The sequence below is a fragment of the Cyprinodon variegatus genome, unplaced genomic scaffold (assembly GCF_000732505.1).
Source record: "Cyprinodon variegatus isolate N-32 unplaced genomic scaffold, C_variegatus-1.0 Scaffold12, whole genome shotgun sequence".
Lineage (NCBI taxonomy): Eukaryota > Metazoa > Chordata > Actinopteri > Cyprinodontiformes > Cyprinodontidae > Cyprinodon > Cyprinodon variegatus.
Genome location: NW_015150465.1, coordinates 1,416,875 through 1,433,236, shown reverse-complemented (window position 1 = coordinate 1,433,236; position 16,362 = coordinate 1,416,875). Strand labels below are relative to the sequence as shown.

Sequence of the window (16,362 nt, the reverse complement as noted above, 5' to 3'; positions counted from 1 at the left end):
TATTTTATCACCAAAAAGCTCTCCAATTGACTTACACAATTAAGACAGAATATTAGGTTTCCAACTAGGGATACAATCACACTGGACCATTATTTACACAGTTGCTCATGCAGCGGTAGGACTTTTTTGACCACCATCTAATTCGTATTATTTCAAAGAGCAAAAATTAAAAACTATGAAGCATCGGTTCGTATTGTATTGATGTTGACTGATGGTCATTTCTTCTTTGTAGCCTACAGTATATATCCAAGCCTTTGGGAAGAGGGAGAATGAAACCTCAGTAGCTATTTTATGGCTGGTTTGAACAAAGGGTTGTGATAAACTGACAATCTTGAAGCTGAACTTATCCTCTCACTGCCTGCTATTAAGTAGCTCTAACCAGTTAGGGCACTAAGGCCAAAGCGGAAATGCGTCAGCGGTCACTAGGATAAATGATATTCGAAAGAGCTGACAGTGAGGAAGGAGGTGGGAACAGGACGCAGGATACTGCCTGTTGATAGTTAATTTATCATAGGGATAGTTTGGCAAAAATACATTCTTTTTCTGACATTTTCTGTGACACACATGCAAATCTATGCGTCTTCATGTGTTGCAGCATGTGTTGAAGCTGTTTGCTATATTTGTGTAACTTTTTTGTAGTTGCTTTCTGGAAGGTTGTAGTTTGGTTTTGAGAAGCATTATCTATCATCACATGAGCTGGAATGTATTAAGGTATTTGAATCAAACAGCAGCCAACACATGAAAAATGCATTAGAAAGCAAATAGCAACTGTTAAAGTTGATCAAATATACAGCTCTTATCTTGAAGAGTTGAATGTTAATATTGTAAGTGGAANCTTATCTTGAAGAGTTGAATGTTAATATTGTAAGTGGAATAATTAACATTTATTAATGGCTTTTCAGGGAAAAGGTATCCTAAGGCTCGGTCTAAATACCTCTATTTGTAGCTCTTGGCTCCTGTTTCTAGCTCTTATCCCTTTACCTTTCTACAACAGTGGTCAACAGTAAGATCACCATCCAGGGTAGGAAAGGAACCTTGGACTGGTGTAGTGAATTCAGACAGCCTTCAGCCTTGTGGATGTCATTACCCAGTGAACACACACAGGAATTATGCTGGTCAAACTGGAACTACAGCTTTTTTCAAAAAACCCCCCACAAAAATCAAAAGTTACACAACTGTAGAGAAAAGATTAAACTCTCGAACACAAAACCAAAAATATTTGAAGGTGAGGACACTAAAACATATTATTAGGGCCAGGCTACAGATTTTATTTTATTTTTTTATTTCGAGTATAAAGTCATAATATTATGAGAATAAAGTCACAACAAGAATAGTCATACAATTTTGGCTATAAAGTCGTAACAATACAAGACTAAAGTCCTAATATTACGAGAATAAAGTTGTATTTCATGACAACTCTTACAAGAAGCATTTTATTCCCTGAAATGTGGAATGTCGAGCATCATGTGAAGTTATACTTGTACTCTTTTAGCACATCAGCATCAAAATGGGCAGTTTGTCAAAATGGACTCAGGTTGTTGTTTGGTGATGCTGGTCGGCCATCATATGCTGGTCAGAGCTCAAAGCTGATGATTTCATTCTCGTTATTTTTCCAACTTTATTTTCATAATATTACAACTTTATTCTCGTAATGTCATTAATTTCATTTTCATAATACTACAACTTTATTCTCGTAATTTTATGACTTTATTCACGTAATATTAGAAAAAAAACTTCTATCCTGGACCTAATACCTTGCCGTTTCACTCAGAGTACATGACACAAAATAATGTATTTTTAACTCTGTGAGGTGGGCTGTGTCATGCAAAGGATTGTGGGTAACCGTATAGCTCCTATAGACAGCTTGGGACATCAGGGGGTCGCTATGCTAAATGCATTGGTATTAGGATGCATTCTGCTTTCTGTTCGTACCTCTTTTCTTACTGCAAGCACATTTTGGATAGCATTTTTATAGCGACTGCAGAAGCCTTTTTTGCATGTCCTTACCAATTTGAGGTATTCAAATCAAGCCTAAACCTTCTGCTTGGCAGAAGTAGATTTTATTTAATGTGATGATTATTTCTAGTTTTTTTTATATAAAATCTAATCTGAAAATATCAACACTTAAATTCTAAAAAAAAAAAAAAAGACAAAAACAAAAAACAGTAAATATGCCACACACAAAAAGTACCTAACATCTGTGTGAGAATTCATGAACTCTTGGGCGCTCCCTGCTGGCTGGGAGGTATCCTACAGCCACTTAGTTTGCTTCTGCTCCAGGTTGACTCTGAGTCTCCCTCTGCTTGCAGGTGCAAATGATATCACTCATTCTGAGCAAAGCTGATGTTCTTGCAGGCCAGTAGTTTCAGTTCCAAAGCACACAGCTGCCTTAGGAAACCACTGTTTGGGAAAATCCACCTGCTCTCTTTGACCTTATTGATGGCTTCCAGCAGGCTGTAGGAATGGTAAATCATGAGGTAGGCCAGGACAAGTGANATTAATGGCTTTTCAGGGAAAAGGTATCCTAAGGCTCGATCCAAATACCTCAATTTGTAGTTCTTGGCTCCTGTTTCTAGCTCTTATCCCTTTACCTTTCTACAACAGTGGTCAACAGTAAGATCACCATCCAGGGTAGGAAAGGACTGCTGTAGTGAATTCAGACAGCCTTTCGCCTTATGGATGTCATTACGCACTGAACACACACACAGGAATGATGTGGGTCAAACTGGAACTACAGGCTTTCGAAAAAAGAACCACAAAAATCAAAAGTTACACAACTGTAGAGAAAAGATTAAACTCTCGAACACAAAACCAAAAATATTTGAAGGTGAGGACATTACAACAGATTATTAGGGCCAGGCTACAGATTTTAGTTACTTTTATTTCGAGAATAAAGTCATAAAATTATGAAAATAAAGTCACAACTAGAATAGTCATAAAATTTTGGTTATAGAGTCGTAACAATACAAGACTAAAGTCCTAATATTACGAGAATAAAGTTGTATTTTATGACAACTCTTACAAGAAGCATTTCATTCCCTAATATGCGGAATGTCGAGCATCATGTGAAGTTATACTTTGGCATCAGTTTGACAAATAAGGAAATCTTTTAGCACATCAGCATCAAATTGAGCAGTTTGTCAAAATGGACTCAGGTTGCTGTTTGGTGGTGCTGGTCAGAGCTCAAAGCTGATAAATTCATTCTTGTTATTTTTCATCTCTATTTTTATAATACTACAAGTTTATTCTCGTAATGTTATGACTTTATTTTCATAATACTACAACTTTATTCTCGTAATTTTATGACTTCATTCACGTAATATTATGACCTTATTCTCAAAAAAAAAAAGAAATTCTATCCTGGCCCTAAGGTATTTTTAACTCTGTGCGGTGGGCTGTGTCATGCAAAGGATTGTGGGTAGCCGTATAGCTCCTTTAGACAGCTAGCGACATGCAATGAGTATTTCTAAGTATTTTAAATAAAATTTTATCTGAAAATAACAAAACAAACAAAAAACAGTAAGTCTGGCAGGGGCAAATGATATCACTCATTTTGAGCAAAGCTGACGTTCTTGCAGGCCAAACAGGAGCTTTTTTGTAGTTTCAGTTCCAAAGCACACAGCTGCCTTAGGAAACCTCTGTTTGGGAAAATCCACCTGCTCTCTTTGACCTTATTGATGGCTTCCAGCAGGCTGTAGGAATGGTAAATCATGAGGTAGGCCAGGACAAGTGATGCTGACCTGCTCACTCCAACTGCACAGTGCACCAAAACACGAGCTACAAAGGTAGAAAACAGATTCAAGTGGAGAGTATTGCTTTTTTCTTAAATAAAGCATGAAAATTGATCAATTCTACAAGTATTTACTACCATTTGTATTGAGTGAGTTATGAATATACTCAGCAGTTGGAAAGAAGTAGCGAGAAAGGTCAAAATTTGGTGAGTCATCAGCGGGGACTCCATAATATTCCACTGTGGATCCATAAAAGTCATGGCTCCCCTGACAGTGCATCCTCCCATGAGCTGCGTTCACAACATGAGTAATTCCCAGCTTCCACAAACTGTAGCGGTCGTTGGCAACAGACCTGAGGAGAGAGCAAGCAGTCACAGTATTTTGAAACAGGCTTGAGGAGAAACAAATGTTAAAGTTAAAACTTACATGTCCCCAATGAAGAGATTTGGCCAGACTTCATCCACATGATTCCCAAATCGTTTACCTCCATACAAAACCCTCTGCAGCTCTTTTAAAGAGGCGGTGACACAAGAAACTGCATTGCCTTTTTCCTGCATGTTGAACAAATACAAAACAAAAGTCCAACAAATTTAGGATCATTTATTCTCTAGATTCCTTAAGGATAGCAAATGTTTTTCTAAACTGTTGGAGTTTTACTGCAGCCATGTTGGAAATGACAGAGACAGGTGTCTGTTCTAAAATTAAATCTCTGGCCTTTTCTGTGAATGTGTACTCTAAACCGCTGTTATTAATGGTTTTCTTTATTCCATTTTATAAAGAACCAAATAAATGAGAAACAATACAAGTAATACATTATATTTCTAGATGTACTGGGATATTTTTAAAACATTTTTAAAACTTTCTAGAAAAAACCGGAAATGGATAAACAAATAAATGTCATCAAATCTGTAGATATTTTAAAATATTTCTATGCTTTTTCTGTTTAAACGCAATAGTCAAACTTCTAGAGCCATGAAGATGGAGCCAACATGTAAAAAAACATGTCAAATAGTTTCTGCTCACATTATTTTTTCATGAAAGAATTTCCCGATTTGGGAGAAATCTAACCAACAAGGTAAATGCATGATTCTAGACTATATTCACATCAAATTTAGTAGAGATAAATTTCTTAAATCACAGATCACCGGTTTTGAAATTGGTTATAGAGGTATGGTTTGGTTTATTGTTTATCTGGAACACAAAAGTCTGTTGAAATTCAACTCTACCTCTTAGTAAAGGGAAAAATTTGCAGGAGGTCTAAAAGTAACTAGCCCAAGGCCTATCCTAGAATGCAAAATGCTGGAACACACGGGTTTTGTCGACAGCGGAGCCAATTTTACATTGTTTACAAAAAAATTTGTTGGCTACTTATTTCAAAATTGGCACCTTAAAGTATGCATCTAACTTTTGTTGCATACGTAGAAGCCAAACATGTTCTTGGTAAAGGTTTTAAACTACAGTACAGTATCTGTCCATTATGACAAGATGAATGTTTAGATTTAATAAAGTTAGGCTTTTAAACAAAAGAAGTCCGTCCTGTCCTAACTGTTAAGTATTATAGTGGCACTATCATGCTGTGGGTCACTTTCGCGGTCAGAGCAATTGGTGCATGAATATTGCATTTGGAAACCTGAAAATGTGCAACTATCTCAAAATTCCTTAACTTAAATAGATAGATAGTTGAAACTTCAAACTGGGTGTTCCAAGATCACTATTAATCCAAACCAATAACAAAGCAAGTTTTGAATAAATAATACAGTATAATATTTCGCCATTGCACATCAACTCTACTGAAAATATATGGTTCTGAGCAAGAAAAATAAAAGTTAATAAATCTAAATACATTTTATATCCAGCTAGTTTAACCCTCGCTAAGGATGGTTTAAGCATAAACAAGTAAAGATTAAAACTAATTATTAGTAAATATAACTTTGCTTCAAATGTTCGTCTTAAAAGTATCTAGACTTAGACAGATTTTATTTGTCATTTTGTTTTACACAAGTTAAAAAACAAAAAGAAATTTCCTTTGAAACAGCTCTCTGGACAATTTCATCTTTTTAAAAGTGCAGCCTTGAAAAATGGTTAAAAAATAAATAAATAAATAAATAAATAAAAATAAATAAATAAATAATAATAAATATTATTAAATAATAATAAATAAATAATATATATATATATCCAATCAAATCCACTTTATTTATATAGTATGATTTCAATAAACACAAGGTTTTAAAATTGCTGCACAAAAACATAAAATAAATAAAAATAAATAAAAGCAAATAAAATAATGTATATCCATATAATCAACGCTCTACATGGTGTCAAAGGCCAAAGAAAAGAGGTGGGTTTTAAGAAGAGTTTGATAAGTGTGATAAACAGTGATATAAACATATGACCTACAGATTTACAGTTCTAACATTTTTTTTTATGTAATGATAAAATATAATAAAATACAATAAAATAACTAAGGTTTTATTTTATATATTTACTAAATCTATCCATCAGAATTCTATATTTAAATCAACAAATTAAAATGAAGCTAAGCTCCATTATGAAGGAATGTAGGTTTTGGTAAATGTGTAAAAAGAAATACTGCAGTACCCAGTGTGACCACAAAGTGTCAGTGTAGATTAACTTTAGCAGTTTTATTTTATTTTATTTTTTTCCTTTTTTTTAAGTGCGCAGATATTCGGCACATTATCGCATTGGCTTGTCATCATTTAGCTCGTCAGCGCGAATCTTGGCCAACATGATTTCCACTAAGCTAGTGTCGTCTCGTCAGGCTCCGTCAACAGGGTGTAGGTTAATTTTCGAGAGATGCTGGTTAGTTAGCTGAGTAAATAAGCTCCGTGTCTTCAGGTGGATCCCAAACCCGGTGAGCGAACATGTACCGAGCGAGCTACCGTTTAGCGCTAGGTAGCTAGCTTTAGCTACAGGACAGATTGCCTTTGGGTGTAGAGAGATAAATGGGGATCATTGTGTGTGTTTTAACATCTTCCTCAGATAGAACTGTGCTTGTATTTAACCTTGCAGGTTAGCTTTAGCTGTAGGTATCGCTCTGAGCAGTAGAGATGGTGCCTATCAGTGATTTGAGCTTATGTGGGTGGATGATTGAACAGCAGTCACTAAGCTGCTCTCCAAATAAATAAAGCTTCACTCTTGTTCTTCATATAAAAACTCTCATCTAAATATGTGGGTTTCCTCCCTATTAATCAATGATATTTATAGATTTTGTTGTCAGTTAGGAGACATTCCTTTGGTTGTTTAATGGGTGAAATAGGGGAGTTTACAGCTCAAATCTGAGTGATTTTTTTTCCCTTTATTTGTTTATAGATGGAGTAAACATCTAAGTAATATAGGTCATGAAGAGAAATATAGAAATATTGCTTAATGTCTGTTTTATTTTTAAATAATTAAAAAAATGGAGACATGCATCATATTTCTCATGGATTTATTTCATACTATTACAATCAAGGGACAGAATACAGGTCATTTTAAAAATATTAGCATATTGTGATAAAGTTAATTATTTTCCATAATAATAAAACTTGAACATTCATATGTTTTAGATTCATTGCAAACTAACTGAAATATTTCAGGTCTTTTATTGTCTTAATATGGATGATTTTGACATACAGCTCATGAAAACCCCAAATTCCTATCACAAAATTAGAATATCATGAAAAAGGTCTCTAAACGAGCTATGCACCTAATCATCTGAATCAAGAAATTAACTCTAAACAGCTGCAAAAGATTCCTGAGGCCTTTAAAAGATAACTCAAAACCCCAATCATGGGTAAGATTGCCATCCGTATTAAGACAATAAAATACCTGAAATATTTCAGTTAGTGTGCAATGAATCTAAAATATATCAATGTTCAAGTTTTATCATTACATTATGGAAACTAATGAACTTTTTCACAATATGCTAATTTGAGAAGGACCTCTATTGTTCTTCTAAGCTTTCTGGTGAAAAGAAATGAGAATCTGTAGGTCACTTATCAAAGAAACTGGTTAAGCATTCACCTGTAAATAATCCAGTCGATGCCTTTTTTCTCAGCAATTTTATTCCATACTTGTGAGGTCAGATCTCAGCTAATATATATATAAATATGCATGTTTTATCATTTTTTATCATAACAAAACCCAATTTGTTTCAGCCTTTGGCGTGAGAAGAAAATGACCCAGCTCAGTGTCAGATATTGGACCCCCAAACACGTTGCCAGGTGGCTAAAGGAAGAAGGTTTCTGCGACTATGTTGACCTGCTGTGCAACAAGCATCGACTGGACGGCACCAGCCTGCTTGCTCTCAGTGAATACGACCTCCGCTCACCGCCTCTGGAGCTCAAGGTGCTGGGCGACATCAAGAGGCTGATGATGTCTGTCCGCAAGCTGCAGAAGCAGAACCTTGACGTCCTGGAGGAGCTGGGCGTCCCTTTCGATGGCCTCTCTCCGTCCAGTTCTGGGAGTAACTTGGAATGGCTGTGCAATGGGGACCCCAGCAGAGACTGCGATAGCACCAACACCGCTCCTGTGGGGGAGGAGTACCAGCAGTACACCAACGGGAAATACAAGCAGCAGATGAGGCGCCTGGATCCTGAATACTGGAAGACGGTGTTAAGCTCCGTCTATGTGGTGTTTGTGTTCGGGTTCACTTCCTTCGTCATGGTCATAGTCCACGAAAGGGTCCCCGACATGCGCACCTACCCTCCACTGCCTGATATTTTCCTTGACAGGTCAGTGCTTATAAGAAAACAAAGCAGATTCCTGATACATGTTTACATATTTCTGATATTAGAACTAAAATACCTCAATGAAATGAGACTCATTTGTTCTTTAAAAATCCTGATGAGAAAACTTTGCTTCATAAAGAGATGATCAAGGGTCTTGTTTTGTTTCTAGTGACCTCGTTCAATGTGTCAGAGGACAACTGATGTCTAGAAACTCTTTCAGGAGACATTTGGGGAAATGAAACCGGCTGAAATTATTGTTCAGCAGAAAATAAAGTAGACTTAGTCACAAGACCCACATCTTTATGATCATTATTATAAAAGTAACCATTTGGGGGAGTTATTTCAAGGTTCCTTTGTATACTACTTGATAGTATTCTCCCATTTATTTTTTTATTATTTAAAAATCCAGATCTTGTTATGTGGTGGATTTGACCAATATCTTGACAGGCTTTCTGAACAAATTTCAAGGTTTTCTGTTGAAATTTACTGCTCACTTTTTGCCCAATTCTCTTACCTGACAGTATTTGAAAAGCTTTTTTTTTTTTAGATTGCAATTTTATTCACCTCAGTCAACACATATAAACTTTATTCCCTCTTTTTTTTTGGCACTTTGTCATTACTCCAGCTGCTTTGAGCAATGAAATATTGAGATTTTGGCCTGTTCTTGCTGCAGATCATTATACTGAGGTCAGGACTCCAGATAGGATATTGGAACACAGAAATATGTTTTAATGAAAATTATTTCTTGGAGTTCCGGCTTTATGTTTAAGGCGTGACATCTTTTGAGGCTTCTAACTGGTTTTCTTGATAATTTCTCCATGATTGGCCTTTATTTAATTCCATCCGTTCTCTTTGCTGAAGAGAAGCCTTCCCACATCATGATGCTTTAAACTGAACATGCTTCATACAGGGTGATCTGCAGTGAATATCTGATGCGATATTTTGCATGGTGGCCATAGGAAGTTTCATGTTTTTTATTATATATGAGACATCATTAGATTCTTCCCCATCTTTTGTTGTGGTAAATTTTAAACATAATTTCCTATAACTTTCTTCAGCTGTGGTTTCTTTTTGCTTTCAACATTTACTCTTTATTCCAAGGATTAAAATCACTTTAAAAGATTTAACAGAAGAATATATTTAGCTTGGAATTCTTTCACAGATACTTGAAACTTAATGAGTATACCTTATTATGTGGTGATGCAACATCTCTTGACCTTTGTGGCAGTTGGGTTACTTTCTATTTATATTTGCAATGTAGTCAGAAGTTAAAAAAGGCAACAACGAAAGTATTAATAGAAAGAGCAAGCACCCAACTTTTTCATTCCAGTCCTTAAAGTTAAGGTAAAACTTCCAAGTTGTTTTTTTTCCCCACACAGAGGTGAAGCGAGACTATCAGCTAGCTCGCAGATCTATGGAAATAAGGGAAGCCTTATCTGCACAACAGGATCAACAGTGGAATCCGGACAAGGGAGCATTTAAAGCCATGAAAACAATCAAATCTAAAGCTATATATTTATACGCATGTGGTTCCTGTAAAGGAAACATAAGCTTTTCTTTCTTTAGAAGCATCCTGAAGTCTGAGAGATGAGATGGCTGACTGTCATGTCAGTTATTTTGGAAATGTTGGTCTGTTGTGATAAAAATCGCTCTCATGTTTTTCTGCAGCATGCCAAGGATACCGTGGGCTTTTGCTATGGCTGAGGCGTGTGGCGTTATTCTCTGTAACATTTGGCTGCTGGTTCTTCTGCTGCACAAACACAGGTAATTTCACTAAGTCGGCTGTTAAATGGTTGGATTTATACCAAGTGCTCCTTAAAACTTTATCACCATAAAACCATATCAGATTATGTGATTTAATCCTAAATTAAGACTGGATTTTTTTTTTTTTGCACTTTTAGTTTGGCTCAATATTGATATGAAATATAATTTGTTTGCTCTGCTTATTTATTGTTTTTCCAAATTTCATCCTGGTGGTTTGAATTAAATGTAGTTTTGAGGATTTGTTTAGAAGTCGTATTGTGTATTTTTTTTTATTTTTTAAGCAGTTTGATTAGGAAAGGCAGATGATATAGGTGGACAAACAGATATAATATTACTATCACATTTAACAATTGAGTCTCTTCATTACATTAAAATATAACCTTTTGTTTATGGTTTATTTCTGTACATTTTTTCTTTTGCTCCCTATATTAACCAATTTTTTCAGTTATCTCTTTATATTGGCTCCTGTTTTTCTTAGATTTAAAGTCTTTTGTTTGGCCTGTGTGCTGCATGAAAAGTGCTCTATAAATAGACTGGGGCTGATATTATATCAGGCACTAATTCCCTGTTTGTGATGAGTTGCAGGTCCATCCTTCTGCGACGCATGTGCAGCTTAATGGGGACAGTTTTCATGCTACGATGCATCACCATGTTCGTCACCTCTCTGTCCGTTCCAGGGCAGCATCTGCAGTGCACTAGAAAGGTAAAGGTGGTACTTTTTTTTTTCCACCCGTTCTTGTCCTTCCTGAGATGGCACCGTATGGTGTAGCTTATCTTGTTCTGTCGTTGTAGATGTATGGCGACATGTGGGCCAAGCTGCAGCGAGCTGTGGCCATCTGGAGCGGGTTTGGGATGACCCTCACCGGGGTACATACGTGCGGAGACTACATGTTCAGCGGCCACACTGTGGTTCTCACAATGCTTAACTTCTTTGTTACAGAGTGTGAGTAGCTTATATTCATATATGTGCTTTTATTTTTCCGTATAAAATAAATTGATATACAGCACTCTTTAAGAATGTTGGCCCCGATTGGAAAGACATGGAAAAAGGATTAAAAGGGAATTCACTTTATAGCTTTAGCAAAATCAGGAGGCAGAAATTTGCCGCTTTTTCTTTGGATCGTTATCCTGCTGAATGGACCTGTTTTCTGTAAAATAAACCAGAATTTTTTTTTCAAACTCTCCTGTTGCCATTGAGAATTCACGGTGGCTCGAAGTGTGAGCCAAAAAGTATCCGCACTATAACAGAACCTCTGCTTTAATGCAGCTGGTGGGATTAGAGGCCTTGAAATTATAATGGCTGAAGAAAACTTGAAGAAAGAATTTCTAAGAGCAAAAAAAATAAAATGCTACAGATATTTAAACTATTTAAAAAAATCTACCCAAATGATTGTTAGGGACTTTTATTGAATCAATAAATTAGTTTACTGTTTTACTGCTGTGCATAAATTCTCTAAACTGATAAATCTCCTGTGAAATTACATATAGTCAAAGCAATAAGTGCTTCCCCTTTAACTTTGAGGGTTCTGTGTTGTATTTAGTTTTTCACTAGTTTTCACTCTTTGATTTATTTTAAATCCCTTGCTGATTAAGACCTGATAATATATACAAGAGCTGATAATATATGCACTTAAATTGATAGATGGATTTTCTCTCTACCATGATTGTACTGTCTGACAAAACAATGTTTATATTAACTCAAATGAAGCCTCCCAAAATTTTAGGAGTGAGATGGTTCACTTTAACTGCTTGTTCATACAACTGGAGCATGTTAACGTTCCAAAAGGACAACACTAAAACTACAGTCAGAGCTTGAAGCTTGTATGAGTGGTATTGAAACAAATTTCTTTTTTTTTTGTTCTCTCAGACACTCCACGGAGTTGGAATTTTATCCACACCTTGTCTTGGGTCCTCAACCTCTTTGGGATCTTCTTCATCCTGGCTGCCCATGAACACTACTCCATTGATGTGTTTATAGCCTTCTATATCACTACCAGACTCTTCCTGTACTACCACACTCTGGCCAATACTCGGGCGTACCAGCAGAGTCGGCGAGCCCGCATCTGGTTTCCTATGTTCTCCTTCTTTGAGTGCAATGTGAACGGTCCCGTCCCCAATGAGTACTGCTGGCCCTTCCCTAAACCTGCGGCGATGAAGCGCCTGATTGGATAACAAACTGCTGCATATTGTTTTTCGTCTTGTCCTGTGAAGTTGCCAATTGAGGAGGCTCGCGGCATTCTTGATGAAGATACCTGGTGTAATGCTCAGAGCCAAATCGTTTTTTTTGTTTCTTTTAGAGCCAATTTCTCTGACCTGCTTCATCATTTCAAAAGCTTTTTGCAGATTAGACTTAATCTACTACAAACTCATAATTTAGTGTTTAACTGAAAACATCTGATACAAACACTGATTTTTTTTTTTTTTTTTCAAAAAGGATGTAATTTTATGTAGCATGGATTGCATTTTAGTATTTTCCATAGAAATTGAGTTAATTAATTTTTGTAATTAATCATCAGACATAGATTTCATCAATGCCATCCGTATTTCTTAAGATCATGCTTTATTTTGATATTAATACAATCTAATTTCATAGTAAGGAAAACCTTGAAGAAAATTTAATAATCAGCCAAATACTTTGGGGGAAAAGAAACTCTTGAATTCCCTAAAATATGTCTTAAAATGTTTCCTTCTTACCAATTGAGAAATTTCTCTAGAAATGTTTCCATATTTACTGTCCTATATCTGTGTCATTTTAGGTGCAATACATTTCCACATACTAAGAATTAGGAGACTATGACCAAGTTTTGTCCTTTCTCCAATATTCCTGATTTTAATCTGTACCAAACTGACCCTTAAGAGAAATCTTAATGTATATGTGTATATTTATTTTTGATTGTCGATAGATATTTTTATACTTCCCCAATGTAAAAACATGTAGATAGGTTTACATTTGCTTTGAACGATATGTTTGAAAAACAGTGTGTGAAGCGTAGACTTTAATGTGTGCTGCTGTATGTTTCAATTACTGAAAGATACTAATAGAAACATAATCTATTGAACAACTCAAGTATTATTTCATGCAAAAAGGGTTGATGTGTTCAGCAACTCATTTTTTTGAGCTGTCATTAAAGGACTGAAAAAAACACTGTTGTCTGGATCTTTTTATATAGCCTTTAAAAGTACATTTTATAGGTTTGTAGATGTTTAAATGCTATAAGATAGACAGAAAAAAGGTTTAAAGCTTAGATCCTCTTTTACAAAATAACCCTACTTTATAAATCAATTTTATCACTGACCCCTGACCTCTACAGTACAGTTATATTTATACCCAGATAAAGAACTATAGCATGTGAAGTTTTTTAAGGTTTTCCCATTACTATCAACTTTTCTTTGTTGTCAATAAAAGTATTATTAACTTAATATTTCAAAAATGCAAATGTTTATTACAATTTCAATTTTGAACCAAAATTCATGGTTCATTCGTTCAACACGGCCATTTAAATAAAGGTTTTCTACGTTTGGATTAAAATATAGTTAGAAAATATTACGAATAAAACTTTATGAATATGCACATTAGAAAAGCATTTTTAAATCCTCCCATTAGCTTTGAGGCTAGCATTAGCACATTGGTTACCATAGTGACTTAGCTAGCCTAAAGCTGCCTGTGTCCTTTAAATAGAAATTAGCCGTATCGTGGTACTAAATATAAATAAGAGCGTTTAAATGTTGCGTTGGAGAATTCATAAAATAGATTTCTAATTGAGCAACAAAAAAGGTCAATGGTGTTTCCATCTCTGTCTAATTTTCGTCAGGCGATTAATAGACAGCTAGGATCCGGGTCCTGCGGTACTGAGGTCAACAGGGTGTCAATGCAGTATCTCCTCCATATCGTCCTACACCGGCTGCCTCCAACCTTTGCTAATCTCACTGTGGTGGATTGAACAACCCTAATTCTCGGTAAGTAGTTTCCCCCCTTTGCGTTTCTTTGCCATGTTTCGCTTACATTTAAGCACCGTGGGAACTGATTATCTAATTCCTTGGCTGTTAAGGCCCCCCGGTTCACCTTCCCAAACTACTTTATAACACAGTTAGCACGACATACCCCGACTGCAGGTCATCGTGGGAGAAGGTTAGCTTGATATACGGTGAAAAATAAATCAAAATAGTCCGAATATACCTATCCGTATCGGATTTAAACTTTATATTTCACAAACGTCATTTCAAAGTAGCAATATTTCCCCCTAGTCAAGTCGGGGCTGATTTAAAAATTTTTTTTTATATATGTTTCGTTCAAGGAAGTAGCACAGTTGGTAGCATTATTACAAGGTGTGATTTCTTTTTTATGGCAATACACTTGCGGAGCTGCAACCTTTCAGTTAACCTTGACTGACAGACTTAGTAAGTCGATGCCAGGCTAAACCGGAAGTCTGGTTTGATTCAAACTAATTGGTCTTTGAAGGAAAGCTTGATAACCATCCATCTGTGTATTCCTGTCACTTTCATTTTCATTCATGAAAGTTTTGTGTTAACTATGCTATTATTGTCGGTTTATCCCTTTTTGTTCTGTCTAGACTTTAACATTATTTTAAGTGTTTTTGTTTTGTTTTATTGTATGTGCTGGGCCTTGTGTTAAATATAATGGATACTGTGGATTATTAATCCCCTTTGAATGTCTCAGGACATAGCTGTTAGCTCATAAGAGGTCTGTGGTGACTTTGGAGGAGCTGCTACAGCAAGGTGGCGGGAATCTACTATATATAAGTATTTAATAATTTGCATCTAATCCATCCCCTTGGGGAGCAGTGGGCTGCCATTGTGGGGTGCCTGGGGAGCAGTATGGGGTCTTGCTAAGAGACCCAGAGCAGCAGTCTGTGGGAGTGGGGCTCAAACTCAGAACCTCAGGATTCCAACCTTTTTGCCCTAACCACTAGGCCGCCACTCACACCCTACTAGTAGTCATGCACCCCAATAATATGACCTTTAACAGAAGGATATAAAGAAGGAGGCAATTGTTTAAAGGTGGTTGTAATAAGTCTGGTTTGCAGTTTGCGAATGACTTGAGACTGAGGAAGAGGTTCACTGCCCACCAGGGTGATGGCCATAAACTCACAGCCAGATGGTGTATGCAATATAGCTCTGGCTGTAGTTTGATTTACATATGTAATTCTCTTTCCACTTCACTACTTCTAACTCATTAATTCCCAATAACATGTTTTGAAGTTTATGGGGAAAAAGTGGAAAAAATATTAAGGGATTCAAACATCTAGTTGCTCAAAAGGCCCATAAGTAATTAGTTCACAAGTAGGGTTATAAACACACCCTCCATGGCGATTTGATTCAGTATCAATTTCCTGACCCGATTCGATTATTTTCGATACTCAAGAATACATCACGATTTGGTTCTATTAATTGCTTAATTTTTTTTTACCTTAAAGGCTAGACAAAGTTTCAAATTGGAAATAAAGCAATTAAAGCTGTAATATCATTATGCATTTTATTCGAGAAACAGCAAATAACAGAAGTATTAAAGTTATACTCCACCTAGGCCTATGAAAACCTCACTCACTGAAAAATAATGTCTCTGTTTTAAAGATTCTGAAAGGCCTTGCTTTAAAAAATACTGCAATGAGTGTGTAAGCTCATTAGCAGATTAAGTAGCAAAAATAGGCTTGTACTATATTCACTATAGAATAACAATACTCAACAAAATCAGTGCAAAAATGCACTAGCAGAAAATGGTAAGAAGCGTGTGCGCAAGTGGAAAGAGGGTAGTGGTTGAAGGAAGCGAGGTAGGAGGGCAAAATAGGTTTACCTCCACCGTAGTACGGGAGTCGGACTTAAGTCCATGAGCAAATGGATAAAAATCGACCGCAGGGAAAAAAAAAACATGAATTGATACTCTTACTGACGTATCAATGCATCGGATCATCGGCTGTTTGATCGATGCATTGATACAAAATGATTATTATTTACACCCCTATTCACAAGTGACATATACTCAAGCTGATGGCAGAACATTTGAGAGGGGATCAGATGATAGCTGTCATGTCTTTAAAGGCTTAAAGGAATAGTACACCCAAAACATGATTAGCCTTCATTTTCTACTCACCCCCATGCTGAACAACACTCTGGAG

At 36.1% G+C, this 16,362-nt stretch overlaps 3 protein-coding genes across 3 annotated transcripts in view; 2 read left to right on the top strand and 1 right to left on the bottom strand.

Annotated features, from left to right (window-relative positions):
• Window positions 1–3,544: 3,544 nt before the first annotated feature.
• dusp13 (dual specificity phosphatase 13) lies at window positions 3,545–4,292 on the bottom strand. The gene is made up of 3 exons (XM_015381373.1): window positions 4,158–4,292; window positions 3,869–4,083; window positions 3,545–3,777 (listed from the first exon to the last, which is right to left on the bottom strand). Exons 1-3 carry the CDS (start codon window positions 4,286–4,288, stop codon window positions 3,545–3,547), a joined length of 579 nt encoding a protein of 192 aa, XP_015236859.1. The 5' UTR covers window positions 4,289–4,292.
• A 2,132-nt stretch (window positions 4,293–6,424) lies between these two features.
• samd8 (sterile alpha motif domain containing 8) lies at window positions 6,425–13,358 on the top strand. The gene is made up of 6 exons (XM_015381267.1): window positions 6,425–6,606; window positions 7,892–8,467; window positions 10,133–10,228; window positions 10,814–10,931; window positions 11,021–11,171; window positions 12,096–13,358. The coding sequence occupies exons 2-6, from the start codon at window positions 7,911–7,913 to the stop codon at window positions 12,398–12,400; spliced, it is 1,227 nt and encodes a 408-aa protein (XP_015236753.1). The 5' UTR covers window positions 6,425–6,606; window positions 7,892–7,910; the 3' UTR covers window positions 12,401–13,358.
• Window positions 13,359–14,063: 705 nt separating this feature from the next.
• Window positions 14,064–16,362, top strand: part of LOC107089567 (voltage-dependent anion-selective channel protein 2) — a 10,953-nt gene continuing 8,654 nt past the window's right edge. Inside the window, exon 1 of the mRNA XM_015382448.1 lies at window positions 14,064–14,185. The gene's annotated coding sequence lies outside the window, so the exon portion shown is untranslated. The remainder of the gene's footprint in view (window positions 14,186–16,362) is intronic.

Excerpts from the sequence above, each read along its gene's own strand:
- samd8 (XM_015381267.1), top strand. The coding sequence starts at position 7,911 with ATGACCCAGCTCAGTGTCAGATATTGGACCCCCAAACACGTTGCCAGG. Across the intron at positions 8,468-10,132 it reads CCTGATATTTTCCTTGACAG|CATGCCAAGGATACCGTGGG; the intron begins GTCAGTGCTTAT and ends GTTTTTCTGCAG. Across the intron at positions 11,172-12,095 it reads TAACTTCTTTGTTACAGAGT|ACACTCCACGGAGTTGGAAT; the intron begins GTGAGTAGCTTA and ends TTGTTCTCTCAG.
- dusp13 (XM_015381373.1), bottom strand. The coding sequence starts at position 4,288 with ATGCAGGAAAAAGGCAATGCAGTTTCTTGTGTCACCGCCTCTTTAAAA. Across the intron at positions 4,084-4,157 it reads AATCTCTTCATTGGGGACAT|GTCTGTTGCCAACGACCGCT; the intron begins GTAAGTTTTAAC and ends CTCTCTCCTCAG. Across the intron at positions 3,778-3,868 it reads TAACTCACTCAATACAAATG|CTCGTGTTTTGGTGCACTGT; the intron begins GTAGTAAATACT and ends CTACCTTTGTAG.